General features: G+C 53.7%; 1 protein-coding gene across 1 annotated transcript; it reads right to left on the reverse strand.

Moving 5' to 3' along the window:
* Window positions 1–3043: 3043 nt before the first annotated feature.
* Window positions 3044–4726, reverse strand: ISF_07165 (Zinc finger, C2H2-type/integrase, DNA-binding protein; the record flags this gene model as incomplete). The annotated part of the gene is made up of 5 exons (XM_018850768.1): window positions 3044–3072; window positions 3131–3451; window positions 3792–3972; window positions 4127–4356; window positions 4432–4726. 5 exons carry the CDS (start codon window positions 4724–4726, stop codon window positions 3044–3046), a joined length of 1056 nt encoding a protein of 351 aa, XP_018702046.1.
* Window positions 4727–13931: the final 9205 nt, after the last annotated feature.

The following is a 13931-nucleotide window of genomic DNA, read 5'->3' on the forward strand; positions in this document are numbered from 1 at the left end:
CCCCCCCTCCCCCTTTTTTTCCCGCACTGACACTCGATAACACTGACTGACTGAATACTCATACAAAGCAAGCAGGTATTTTTCTGTTTAGCCCGCATTGTTCCGAGCTGTTTTTCCGTTTTGTCTCGTTACACACCCCTCCCCCCTCCCCCTTTGTCTCATCTACTCGACGGCCATGTTCGGAGATGTCTTCATCGTCTCCCTTGTCGATAGCATTGACAAACGAACACGCGGACCGGTCACCACAAGGATTCCCTTGTCGGTGTGGCGTTTCCCGTCTTGGTAAACCGTGTTTGATGCAAGGTTGATTAACTCTGAATACAGAAACGAGGACAGAGAGGAAAGAAGGAAGCAAGAATAATGACAACTCGGCTGCATATACCACGTTACCCTTGGCATCATCATCCTCGTTCCCATTGAGGGCATGACCGACCACCCACCCTGGGAGCATGACTTTTTCTTTGTTTGTCATCACGCCACAAAGAGGCATATTTGATAACGGAGCATAATATCTGATAACAACCAAGGTAAGCAAACGCCCGTCGCCGTCATCGCTTCTTCTTCCACCGCCAGCAAACCTGAATCATGCGTTTAATCATTTGACATGGCGGGGATAGTAAGCCCCCCCCCCCCTTTCCTTCCCTCCATCGGCATCTACCAAGTCTAGTTTGAACACCGATCCTGCTAATGCCAGTCAGTCACCGCCTGCACGCCCCCCTCCTGTTTCTTCCCCAGAGCCCAATGTGTGATGAACGCTGGGCCTAACGGAAGCAAGTGCAGGTTAGAGTGTAGTTGGTCCTCCTCAAAGCACGGAAAGGGCGGCGCTGAACAAATAGCTTCGATGAAAAGTGCGTTGTCTCTACGTATCGGTGCTAATATCTGCCGGCATAGGGCTTAGCCTGTCACCTTGCTTACCTCTCTTGTTTCATAGCGGGCGCAGCAAAGTAGAACAATGAGATAAAAAAACACCCCCCCCCCCGTAATGTTGTGTAACCCGAGGTCGAGAACCATTTTTCTGTGAGGCTGAGCTTGACGTACATGTGTACATACCAGGCCGTCTTACGGTGTGTGTGTGTGTGTGTGTGTGTGTGTGTGTGTGTGCAGAGCTCGCTTGCCCGTCGTGCAGAGAGAGAAAGGTCAGGCGAACAGATGCGGCCAAGTCAGAGCCCGTCATGACAACTCACAAAGTCCGTGTGTCCGAGGATGAGAGAACGAAAAAGACGGTCGGGCCTTTGAAGAGTGTGTGGATATGTAGAAAAAAGGAAAATCAAAAATCAAACGCGGCGTCGACTTCTCAACGGCCTCCAAAGGCCTGCATGATACAAAAACATCGACGCCTAATAATTCTCATCGACATCATCAGCAGCGCCCCCCTTGGCGTCCACCACCCATCTTGTCGATGAGCCCGCAAAATTCTTTTAGTTCCAAATCGCCGATATGACTGATAACATTTTGTTTTATAATAATAGCATTCGCTAAAATCTTCGCCATCTTGTCCTCCGATCCCGCTAACAACTTTTGGAGTCTAGCCAGCAAAAAAAACCACCCCCTCCTCCTCCTCATAGTTCCCGGCGCCGTCGTTGTCGATTCCTCTCACTATAAATACTAGTTCAAGATTTTTACTAGTTGAAAAGGGCCCCCTTCGTGGGAAGGGTGAATTGGATCGAAAAAAAAAAGCCATGGGCACGGCACTAGCTAGTCAGACATTGGATGATTCTATCCTCCTCTGGGATTAATGCCCATGCGACTATCCGCGAGATAGATTGATCCCCCAAGGTACTCCGTATTATTTTTGTTAGTGCCAGATTGGTGCATTCGGTAATCTGGCACACACCATCTATTTGGCCATGTGCGCGACGTGCCAACTACACGTCATCAGCTAGCCAACCGCATAGAGAGGAGCACAACAAGACTCTTTCTGCAGCAAAAAAGAAATTGATTTCTACTTTCTTCTATTCTCCCCTCCCTCAAATGTTTACAGCAGGGGCATGCACAGTCCGTCAGTGAGCAAGTGACTGAATGCGGCTTTTACCGCTTCAGACATCACATCACCCGGATCAAGTCACCAATCATCATTGCCTACATGCTTTTGAAAACAAAATGTAGAAAGTGCTGTGAATTGATACTTCTCTCTTGTCTCCTTGGCCTTCTCTCCAAAGTATCCGCCGCGAGGCGCAGCCCATCTTTGCCTTGGACAAGAAACCTCCTGCCGCTTCCAGTGGTCAAAGCCACGCAGCACCCAAACGATGAAATCAAGAATCCATCTTCGATAAAAAGACAATCGATAAAAACAAAAACAAACAATAACTAGAGAGAATTTTGTTTTCAAGTCTTGGCCGCCCATATAAGCCTGGAACCGCAATGCTCAAAGGCTGCAAAGTCCAAGCGTCAATCATCAAATGTAACCATCCCCGAAAAGAAATGTCCAAAAGGAAAGCACGGCAGGTTACAAGTGTAATCACCAAAGCGTCAAAACAAACAAAGCATAAAAAAACCAAAAGGGATTCAGAAAGCCTCAGCTCCGAGTCACCAGCCCGTGACAACAAGATTAAAGAAAGCAACAAAAACAAAAACAAAAACAAACAAATTGACAATAGCCACCCCCAAAACAAAAAGGTATCATTGCAACAATCCATCCATGTCGGCATGACAGTTTCGCGGCTTGCGGCAACGGGAAACCTTCCTGTCCGACTCTGTTCATTAGGTTGTACCCAACTTTTGCCGTCGTCATGTATTGAAAGCAGATTTCCGCCCCGTAGAATAAAAGCAATGAACCGACCCCGTAAAACCAGGTATGGAGCGACTGGCCAAGGCCAGCCTTGCCCATCTGCAACGTCCAAACTCCGCCCTCCACAATATCATAGACGACACCGCGTCTTCCAGGTCCACAAAGCGAAAGGAAATCAAATCTCCACGAGTGAGTGGTTCGTGTATCTTGCCACCACCTTGTCAAGAGGAAAAGTCGTCGCACCAAGGATGGTCATGAAAATTCCGTATCGTACAGGTGCCTTGATCGTCTAGACGCTACTCGCTCAATGGTGTTTTAGTGGTTGGGAGGCTGGCCGCCGTTGGCTAAACACACGCGTCAGTGGCTGCTGCAGGTCAATCGCGTCGTTGAAGGCTTGCTTACACTGGCCGTATATGTTCTGGTTAGGCTGACCGTACGGCGAGTGCGGTTGGTAGCTGGGGTACATGTGGCCCGTAGCGCCGTACTCCGGCAGTGGCTGTTGAGCAACACCAGAAGGAGGTGCGGGATACTGAGGCTGGTATCCGATAGGCGGCAGTTGAACCTGAGGTCTGGAGCCGGCGTAGTTTGACGAAGCCTGAGCATCATGGCCGCCATCTTGGCCACCGTTGGCAGCTGCGGTACGCTGGCGTTCCTCCTCGGCCTTGCGCAGAGACTCCTCCTCCTTCTTGCGAGCCTTCCACTCCTTGCGAATCTCCTTGAATTCTATTTCATCGTTAGCGTTAATTCTCTACTTCTATTTTTTCTTGTGGCTTTTTCTCCAACTCCTCTCCGCTTGGCTCGCCAGGTTTGCACCGCCTTGTGTGGCTGGGCCATCACGCTAGTGCGGCTCCGGCGTGCCAGCCACACGTCTAGCAAGAACACGCGAGCGCGCAAGAACTGGTAGTCCAAGCGAACCCAGTGCAGCACAAGGGACGGCATCGACGGGGCAGTGAATGCAACACTTGTCGCGGTTTATTCTGTCGCGACATTGGGCCAAAGGATGCAGCGGGGTTTGGCCAAGAGGAGAACCGCAGATGCTTGCAAGACCCGTGGAAACACTTACCCTCAGGTGTACGCTTCTGGCCGTGCGACTGCATGGTAACATGGGCATTGAGATGGTTCAGAGTACCATAGGCCTTCTCACAGCCGTTCCAGCCGCACTTGTACATGCGCTCGATTTCCTCATAGCGACGGCGGGGGCGTTTGTGTTGTTGAGCGCCAGGGATCGGGACAAAGGAGTAGACCTGCTGGGAGAGAGCAAAGTGTCAGCAACTATGGTCAAAGTGATTGTGAGTTTAGACAGGGCGTCTTTGCCGTCGCTCAGTTGTCGCATTGATTCGCGCCTGATACGCGTCTCGGCGCATAGCGTCGCTACCGCAGAGAGGCCGGCGGGCTTACCTGGTTGGTGCGCTGAGGAGGAGGAGGAGCGGCAGCCGTCTGTCCATAGACTGCATGGCTTGGGGTGAGAGGAGCACCGCCATGCTGATATCCTCCCCATTCAGGCCGTGGCTGGGCGTACATGTTAGAGTTGGGGTGAGAGTAGCTGTGCGCCGCCATGTCCGGGTTGGGCGCGTAGGGAGAGTGCTGTCCATAGGGATAGGTAGGACTGGGCTGGGCAATGGACGGATCTATAGGCACTTGGCTGTCAGAATTGACGATGGGAGTTTGATGGCTTCGCCCATCCGACTGGGGCAGAGACGGACTGTTTTGTTGTTGCTGCGCCATACTGCCGGTTGAGGGGGATGAGGCAGGGTTGTATTGACGCTGGACGTGATCCGGGTAGGCAGAGCTCGATCTCGACGGCGGAGGGTAAACACCGTACTCAGAGGCCGGCGTGGCGGAAGCGGGATAAGCAGCGGTGTCCTTGGGAGGAGGAGGGTAGGGGGCAGAGGCTTGGTCTGCAGATGAAGCTTCGGAATGAGCGTCGCCGCCAAAATTGCTAGGGTAAGGCGAAGGCAATCCTGTCTGCTGGGAAAAGTCGGGAGCGGTGCGGTCCATATAGTTGGTGTCCGAGGAGAGGATGGGAAGGTGATGGGAAGGGTAAGGCAGAGAAAGAGGCGAGGCAACAAGCGGGAAGCGGAGGGCAACAGAGGAGGCGCGTGGGAAGAAGGGTTATGGGGTAGAGGTGATGTCCAGATGTACAGGCGCAAAGTACCTGCGGTTGAGAGAAGGCAGTCCCAAAGTCCTTGGAGGCGTGGGAAGAGAGAGTTGGGAGTGTAGCGCGTGTTGGCGTCGCGGGAAAGGCAGTAGCAGGAGTGCTAGCAAGGAGTAGCTTGGTACTAGCAGCAAGCGGCCGACTGGTGGAAGGAGGAGGGTGTGTATCGATTCGTCGAAGGTGGTTGAACTTGGGGTTGTTTGAACGGACAAGGACGATGAGGTTGCGAGCGGAACGCCAAGCGGTACGCGATTGCAAGCAGGGCGCTGTCGAGCATGCACCGGGAAGCAAGAAAAAGGAGCTGGGAAGAGCAGCGAGCGAGCGCGGACGGTCGAGAGAGAGATGGACGACGACGGCGACGGCGACGGCGACGAGGTTGCCCGGGTACACTAGCTTTTAGCTTTTTGGGTCGAGGCTTGCCGCGTCCGGTAAGGGCTTTCTTGGTGCTTGGGTCTAGCCAGAGGGGGGGCAGAGACTTTCTCTTTTGGTAAGAGGAAGGTTTTAAAAAATAAAATAAAAGACGCGAGGACAGGAGGTAACGGAAGTATGACGGTATGCAGTATGCGGTACACGGTACGGCTGGCAGGCAGTTCTGTCTGTCAGTCCGTCTAGCTGGGCTGGGCTGGGGATAGAGGCTGCAGTTGTTCGAGTAGCGTCCCCAAAGTGAGGTTGGAAGGTCGTAGTGCGTTCGGGTTAGCGTGAGTAGCGCCGGAAGGAGGGGGGGTGTGCGTGGCAAGAGGCGGCCGGGCGAGATCAGACCAAAAAGAATAAGAGGATAATGTAAAAAATAATAAATAGACCAAGTCAAGATCGAGAGACTAGGCAGGTTTGTTCCTGGTCGTTGGGAGGGGGGTGGCGATGATGGCGTGTTTGTTGGTGGCAGGTAGAACGAGGGGAGGTGAAGTAGTGGCGATGTTGGAATTGGCTAAGGTGACGCGACGCGGGGGCGGAGAGCAAGAGGTCAAACTTTTGACAAGCTGGCAAAAGGGGGCAGGCGACGAGAGACACGGTGGATTGTGTTAAAATTTTGGCGATGAATGGAGATGAACAGACGCGCAAGGAGGACAGTGGCGCAAAAGCGGTATATGTTTTTTTTTTCTGGCCGGTTGTGTGGTTGGTTGGCGGCTTGTGGTGGGTGGTAAGTGGTGGCCCGGGTCTGGGGTTTGGACTGTGTGTATGGCTGGCTGGCAGGCAGGCTGGCTGGCTGGCTGCGTGTGCGCGAGCGGAGAGGAGAAAAGGTCAGTCGGTCACTGGTTGGGAGAGAGCGGCGACGGCGGAGGCGGAAGGGGGTGGAAAAGCGAGGGCGAGGAAGCCGAAGACGAGGACAAAGTGGATGAGGAGGACGAGGATGCCGGTCAGGATGGACAAGAGGCAATGTGCGTGTCGGAGCTGGGTGTTTGCAGTGCAGCGCAGTACGGTGCGGTGCGCCGGCGGTGGTGAGTGGGTGGTGCACTTGTGATGATGATGGTCGTGGCGGGTGGGTGTGTGTGGATTGTTGGATGGATTGGATGGATGATGGCTGGATTGGCTTGGGCGGGGAGGGAGTGAGGACTAATAATGAGGAGTCTGATGAGAAAAAGACAGACAGAAGGAGAACAGGACTGGTGGTTGGATGGATGATGGATGGGTGGATTGATGATGAGTGGGTGTGCTGAACACTGAAAGACTGGGATAATGCATGTCGCCAACCACGTACCCCCAGACGCCTGCTCAAAACCAAGGAAGGCATGTACATACAGATAAAGAGAGACATGATGAGCCGTGATACCCATCAACAAGCTCTCTGCCAATTCGACAAGTCTTGAATAACAGAAACCCCGTCCTTTGTCGCGATAGCTACAAGGCGGCGCATGGGGGCCTCATCTCGGCCACTATCCAGACAGACCCAGTCTACATGCTTGGTTGCTGATCTTGCCGGGACCAGCCAGTAGCATTCGGCCCAGCTTTTTTTTTTTTTTTTTTTTTTTTTTTTTTTTCCCCTTGCACCGTGGAATAGACATGTCTTGATCACAACTGCAACAAGGGGAGTGGTTCAAGATTTCAAAGACGATGGCCAAGGTCAGACAGAGCAGGGAAGGAGGGGGGGGTGGGCGATGGAGAGCTCGCAACCGGCCAAGTGCCAACACCAGTCTAGCGCCCTGACTCGAGAATGGGGCAGAAAATTGAACAAGAAAAAGGCGGGATTAATAAAAAAAGAAAATGGGCAATGGCAAGGAAAAGAAGTTCAAGGCTCCAAGGGCCGCAACATCATTGGACAACTGCTCAGACAACAGCGAGGAGGCTGAAAGACCCAGGACCAGGGAGGTGGAACTGTGGCGGCACCACAACGAGCATGTATGCGATACGCTCGCACCAGTACTGAGCATGTACTCCGTATACGATGCAAATACGCTTTCCAGTTGACCTTTTTTTTTTCATTCAGCTCAACTTCCCTGCTCTCCCCCATCAAGTCAAGTCATGCGCGCATCTCGCCTCCAGGTAGGGAGAGCTTTATGCGGCTATTCCTCGCCGCGCCCTTGGTTCCCGCCCGTTTGATCTTCATTCACTTCTTGTCCGTCTCAAACCAGCAACAACTAGAAACCGCCTGCCTCCCTGCCATTTATCTCATCTAGTTATTATCAACTAGTTAGCGGCCCCGGGGCAGGCTGGGCTAGGCCAGGCTGACCTATCTTGGCCTTTCCCCCTCTCTAACTAACTAGCTGGCAGCTCTATCATCGCCAATTTATAGTGCCAGGTCTATCCTTGACTGGCTAGTCTGTGATGGGCTTGGGGCCACAGATGGATGTTCTTTATTTTTGGCGGTTAATCATTTTAGCAAAGCGGGATGCTAAATAAAGGGCAAAAAAATAGAACCCGAACAGAGGGGAAGAGCTACTATAGACTTGTTGGTGCTTGGTGCTAAAGAACCGACAGCTTGGCCTTTTTTTCTTGTGACGACCGTTGGCACCAACAGGCTTTTCTGTGCGAGGGGGAGGGAAAGGGTTGTATGAACGTTGCACGGTGAAATGACAAATAATAAAAGAGGGTTGGATCGACAAGAAGAACTGCGTCCAAGGCTGCGAACTGAATTACTGTATCGGTACGGAGTACTCCGTCCTCTGCGCACGGGATACATACATACATTGGTACATTGGTGCTCAGTACAATGAACTTGTCCTTGGCCAGGCACGGCAAAAGACTGCGCTGAAGTCGGGGAGAAGAGGGGGGGGCGTGTTTCCGAAACGGAAATATCAGGCTTTTCTTTTCTGCTATACGAGCTGCAGAGAGAGAAAAACGAACAGGTGAACAAAAAGGAAATAAATAGAGACAAAAAAAATCTCCATATCATGGCATTCTTTCAGCGCTTCTAGGGGGCAGGAGGGGGGGTGTGGCCCGGGACTTTTTTCCCCACAAAAGCCCAGACGCACGAGGGTTCTTCTCTTCTGGGCCATTTCCCTCGCCTCTCCCAGTCAGAGCAATGAAAAATAATCATGGAAAAAAAGAAGCAGAAAATGATGGAGCAAAGTTGTCAGCTCCCAAGCCATCAGTGGAGCTCTGTCCTCTTCTTTTTGCTGCCTTGGATTTTGAATTTCCTTGGTCCATAGACGAGATTGCAAAGAAGAAAGCAACCCCCCCCCCCTCTCTGACCCTCACTCACTTCTCAATGGTATTTGCAATTCCAGCCTTTGTTCACAAAAGAGTCAGACAACCCATCTCCATCTCATTGGTGGCTTTTTTTCCCCATTTACACGAGTAATTCACCTTGAACCCCTCTCATCCATCATTCCATCGAAATGGAAACTCTCCGATTCTTCAACCACCACCGTCGACGTCACTAAAAAGCTACGACCACGGAATACTCCATACTTCTCGCCGCCACATGAACCATTTTTACTTTTCTAAATTGCCCTGCATCAGCCTCGCCTGCGCTGAATAAAAAAATTTCCCTGAAAACCTCGCATCACAGGGTCTCCCTGTATTCCCTCGCTCATCTCATGTGACGCATTCTCCCCTTCGTGCCCCCCTCCCCTCATGCCCTCCCGGTGAGGGGCTCGCTGTGCTACACCTCGGCACTCAAACCCTCCCCTCGACCCTCCTCCCGCCTCATCGCCAACTTTATACCCTCTGCTCGCCAAACTTACTCCCGGCCAGCGCCCTGTCCAGTTCATGCAACCCCGTTCCTTCCATCTCGCGCTGGGGGTGTGTAGTGGGTGTACGGCCTGTCACGCTAGCAAGTGAACCTGTAGTCCCCCAGACGCACATGTCTCTCCCTCACCTCCACGGACCGCGGAGCTATCTCTCATCTCTCTTCCCTCAAGTCTCCTGATAGTAAAAAACAAAGATGCGTTTGGCTGTAACGATGCGCGCTCATCATTTCCTAATTCCATGTTCCACGACCGCCTCCAGCTTCCTGGCAGCCGTGTGAAAAAGGACTGCCGGGTCATCTCCTCCCGGTGTCAATACAGTGTTTCCCCCCCCCCTCCCCCTTCCGCCGTTACGCTTCATTCCCTCGCGGTAACACCAATCGTACCAGTCAGAATATCTTCTGGTTACACAGCTTACAAATCTCTTACATCCTCCCCTGTCCCGGCCTTGGGCCCTTCTTTTTGACTTGTTGGTTTGGCAGTCTTCCCTCCCCCGTCCCCCGTCCTACCTCTCGCCGTTCCCCGGCGTCTCGCCCGCATCCACCGAAGGGCTGTGTCGTTTCCCTCTTGTTAGTCAAAGTGCAAGCCAGTCAGCAAAAGCCCCGAAATCACGCCCAGATTAGACCCAGAAAAGCCCGCTCAAACCAAGCGTTCCCAGGCGCGTCCCACCCGCGGCGTCTTCCTCGTCTGCTCATTGCCCAGTCCGTAAGGATTATGCGCAGCCTATCACCACCTCTTGTTGTGCGTCTCGTTGCAGAGGAGAACCCCCGCCGCCCACCCCTTTCTCGGAGTTGCTGCAAGTCGATAATCCGGAGCATACATACACAGAAACGGCACTGTGAGCGCCGTGGGCACCTCCGGTCTGTCTGGCTTGTGCACCTCCGCGTGGCGTGGTCGCTGCTGTAAGTCATACTGAACGAACCTTGGCGACTTCGGGCCTGGCTCCCAAACTGAGCAGACTGCGGAACCCCCCTGTCCGTCCCAGGCTTGCGAGTAGTGTCGGCCGAGTCCTCTGATTGCCCCGGGCTGGGATGCCCCAGGCTGCGCTAAAACCTCTCTTGCCCGCGTGTGGTTGCATCGGGGCAGGCCTATTAACTGGTAACAGTCTGTGCCTTGCGAGCCTGTTCTCTGTCGCTTCTGCGTGTGTCGCCAATTTCTCCCAGATCCGTTGCTCTGCTGGAGCAGAGGTAGTAGACGGACAGGTCTGCGCACAAGCAGCCTCTCCTCGCTCGCCAATTGCACTCGCACATCATTGCCCAGTTCGGCGGCTGTGATTATATCGATCCTCCATCCGCAATAAACGTACAGTATAGCGCGTCGTGAACCAAATTATAGAGCTGCCTGCATAGTGCATAGCGCATAGTCCGTGCGGAATGCAATGGCCACCCCCCATAATCTCCAGCCTAGGGAGGGGCAAGAGATAAAAAGGCGCTACCAGCTGCCCTCGAGAAATGTCCACTTGGAATGGCTTGATGGCCTCTCTTCTGCGACCCTCACCCCCGCCTTCAGTACCCAGAGAGGAGCCCTTTCACCACGGGCTCGGGACCAGAACACGCTCACGACGATGAATCGAACTCAAGCGCCATATATGCACGGGAACTTGCGACTGTACATTTTACCCTCATTTACATACATTCTTGAAGCGGCCAGTGCGTTGAAGAGGGCCCCCATCTAGAGTGGGCGGCCAGTCGCTCTGCCCTGGTTTCTATCATGTAATGTCGCAGAGAAATAGATGCGAGCTCCGGCCTGGCTCAGGCCGCCGCCCCTGCTGGGAGTCTATCATTGCCTAGTTATCACGTTGCTGACAGCCCTGGTTGTTGAAATGAAACTCCGGGTTAACTGACCAGTCCCCCTTCTCGCTTCTCTCCAGGCCAGGCGATGAGACGCTGGCAACCGCACTATTAACTGTTGTTAACAAACTCCATCTTCAACAGACAAGCCTCCTCTAGCGGGAGCCGCTACGAATCATGACGAGTCTAGCGAGAAAAGAAGCTTGGTTTTAGTGAGCTCGACTGTGACGATTGCCTCCCTCGCACGGCCCGGCGCCTGAGAGAGCCAACGGCCGCTCCAATCGTATCCTCAAAGTAGCCCACCGATCTGCGCTGTTTTTTTGGCTCTTGGCCATGGCAATCGCATCACACATGCACGAATGGCGGCCGCCCTGCACCCCATGCTTCCTGCTGTGCCTCGCCTAGGGCAAGGTCTATCTTCTTTCCTTTTCCCCTTTTATTTTCCTTTTTTCGCGAGATTCAAATTCCGGTGGTGGACCAGGGTCGGCTCGCGAAGGGATTGGCAGGCATGCGAGAAGCTCGCAAGGATATCATGGCGACTGGGTCGCGCTGTTCGGTGCATTGAATGCCCGAACAGAGAGGGAGGGGAGTGGTGTGGACAAGAATAGAAATTGACGTGGCGCATGTGTGTCTGTCACCTGTGCAGCCATATATGCCGGCACCCAGAAAGTCGGTCAATTCGTCGCTCCGCAATCAGCGCAATGCCTTCTGATGCCAGTTCAAGGTCAACGTCGTGGCATTTGACCACGCTCATTGCCTGGTCCATCTCGTTACTAGCTAACCTGTCAAACCTAGTCCGAGATGTTAGCATCAAACCACAGTGGTTCCCAGAACAATGGTCTACACTAGGGCTGCCCCTCGCAACTCTTCGATCGATCTAGTCTGAAGAGGCAAGACGCAAGTCCAGCAGTGCAAGGCACTGCGCATGACTAGCCTGCGATGAGGGCCTCCCTCGCTCGTCCTTGACAAGACGTGAGCTAACAAACTGGCACTGGCACTTGGGACGAACCCCCCAACTACGCCGGCGCGGGTTAGGGTCCTCTCTACTCGATCCCTCAGGGAGGCCCTCGCGCCATGGTCGTCCCAGTTGTCTACCTGCCACCTAGTGGCGCGGCGATCCGGGCACTTGGGTCTTTAGGGGATGGCAGGCAGACAGCCGGCCGCCAATTCCCCGTTGACAGGCAGACTTGTGAGAGAAGCTAGGCAGAGCAAACGCCCCTGCAGGTGTTTGGGGTCAGTATCATGCCATGCAGGACGGCACATTGGACCATGAGACCACCAAGAGGAGACTTGTGGCCTCGCAAGGCACACAACAGCAGCCGACCTGTCGCATAATAACAGAGAAGAGGGGAGGGAGACACGGCCATGTCATTTGACACGGGTAGGCAGCGGCTTGGGCAGTGGCACAGGGTACGGAGTATAACGAAAACGAGCGCCGACAGATGCGGTTTGAAGCGGAAGGGTCGGGGCGGCCGAGGAGCCAATGCCGCCGTGCAGGTTTACTCCTCTTTGCTCGGCTGCAGTCTCCATCGAGAGAGAACGAGGAGGAGAAGGGAAAAGGAAAAGGGAAAAAAAGAGGCTTGCAGACACAACCTGCCAATTCAGGTGGGCGGCAGGCAACCGGCCCCAGACAAAGCCCCTGTCGGCAGGTCACATTACCAATCCCTGGTCCGGCATTCTGGTCGCGAGCGACGCGATGGTGAGCAATAAGGTACTGCGCATTATTGACTGGGTATGCAGATGTTGTAGACATTTCCTGCAGCTCATCCAAGCGAGCAGCTCTGAATTGTGGCTGGCTCATCTGCTGTCATACATGCAAACACACACATACAACAAACTGACTTGCCCTTCAAACAGCCGCCACTCACCGCCCAGCTGCCTGCCTCCTACCTATTATGGATGTATGTATGTATGTATGTATGTACCTCCTCTCGTACTCTTCTCTCGTCTCTTCCCTCCTCCACCCACCGCCAATTTATCAAACGGACAGCCTGGTCTTAATTTAATCAAAAATCCGGCCATCTGCCAGCCTCTTTCCATCCAATTTCACCTGCCAATTAATCCGTCAATCATCGTCTTTCGATTACCTCGTCTTTTTCCTCCCCGATGCTCCACCGCTTCCAGCACAAGACGGTGTGCCTCTAGCAATCTTCTGCCCCCCCTCCTTCGACAACCAGTCTCGTCTGCCCGCCACCCACAGCAAGCCATCCAACCACCATCAAGTAGTGTCATGGCCATCTCCTCCTATCTACAGCTTCGGCCAGCCCTCCTGTCACGCTACATCCCCAGGGGGGCTGGTGCAAATCTCGAGTGCCAGTGCGAGCCATAACCTCCCAGTCAGGCCAACAAGCCCCAGATCGACGTCCAGGCGCAGGCTCACTCACTCTATCCCACTAGCCTCCTACAAATCTGCCCAATCCCAGAACCGAGCTCTTAACCTTGCGTCTCCATGCGCCTGTCAACTAGTCTAGTCGACCTATTCCCGATGACCTGGGACTTGGCGCGCCGGCTGTGCTTCCCCTTCGCATTCCTTGAGTTGGCCAAGGCTGGCACACGATCCAGGACGAAGCCTCATGGCTTGATCCAACGTCTCCTCGATGGACGGAACGAGAAGATCAACATATAGCATGCGCATATCATGTGTCCAGAGGACGCCGCAGATTGATTCTTGTTACACGTGTGCGGGGATTCTTTCTGCAATGACACGGCGTCCAAGCCGCCCGTTCCACGCAACCGGGGTAATTATATGCCACATTGCATCCCACCAGCACAATTCGCCTGCCACTACCGGCATGTCTTGTTGTACACCCTCCTCTGCAGCCCTGTTGCAGCTCGCATGCATTGTCGCCATGTCTATCCGTACCCATGCGCCGCCATGGCGTCCTCTTGTGCCTATCTCACATCTCCCTGCATACACAACAGACACTCCGCTACCTTTGTACCTAGTCGCCTACACGCCTCGGCAATGACGGCTACCCTGCTCTCGACCGCCAGCGCCTGCCGTCCCGCGTGCGCATATATCGTCTCCCTCACCGACAACGAGCGTTGAAGCATGACCCCAGCCCAGCTTTCTAGGCGATCTGCAACGGTAGCCACTGGCGCAACGGTTTCCACGAGCTTCCTGTTTCAATGTT

Source organism: Cordyceps fumosorosea (genome assembly GCF_001636725.1).
Source record: "Cordyceps fumosorosea ARSEF 2679 chromosome Unknown scaffold_20, whole genome shotgun sequence".
Taxonomy (NCBI): domain Eukaryota; kingdom Fungi; phylum Ascomycota; class Sordariomycetes; order Hypocreales; family Cordycipitaceae; genus Cordyceps; species Cordyceps fumosorosea.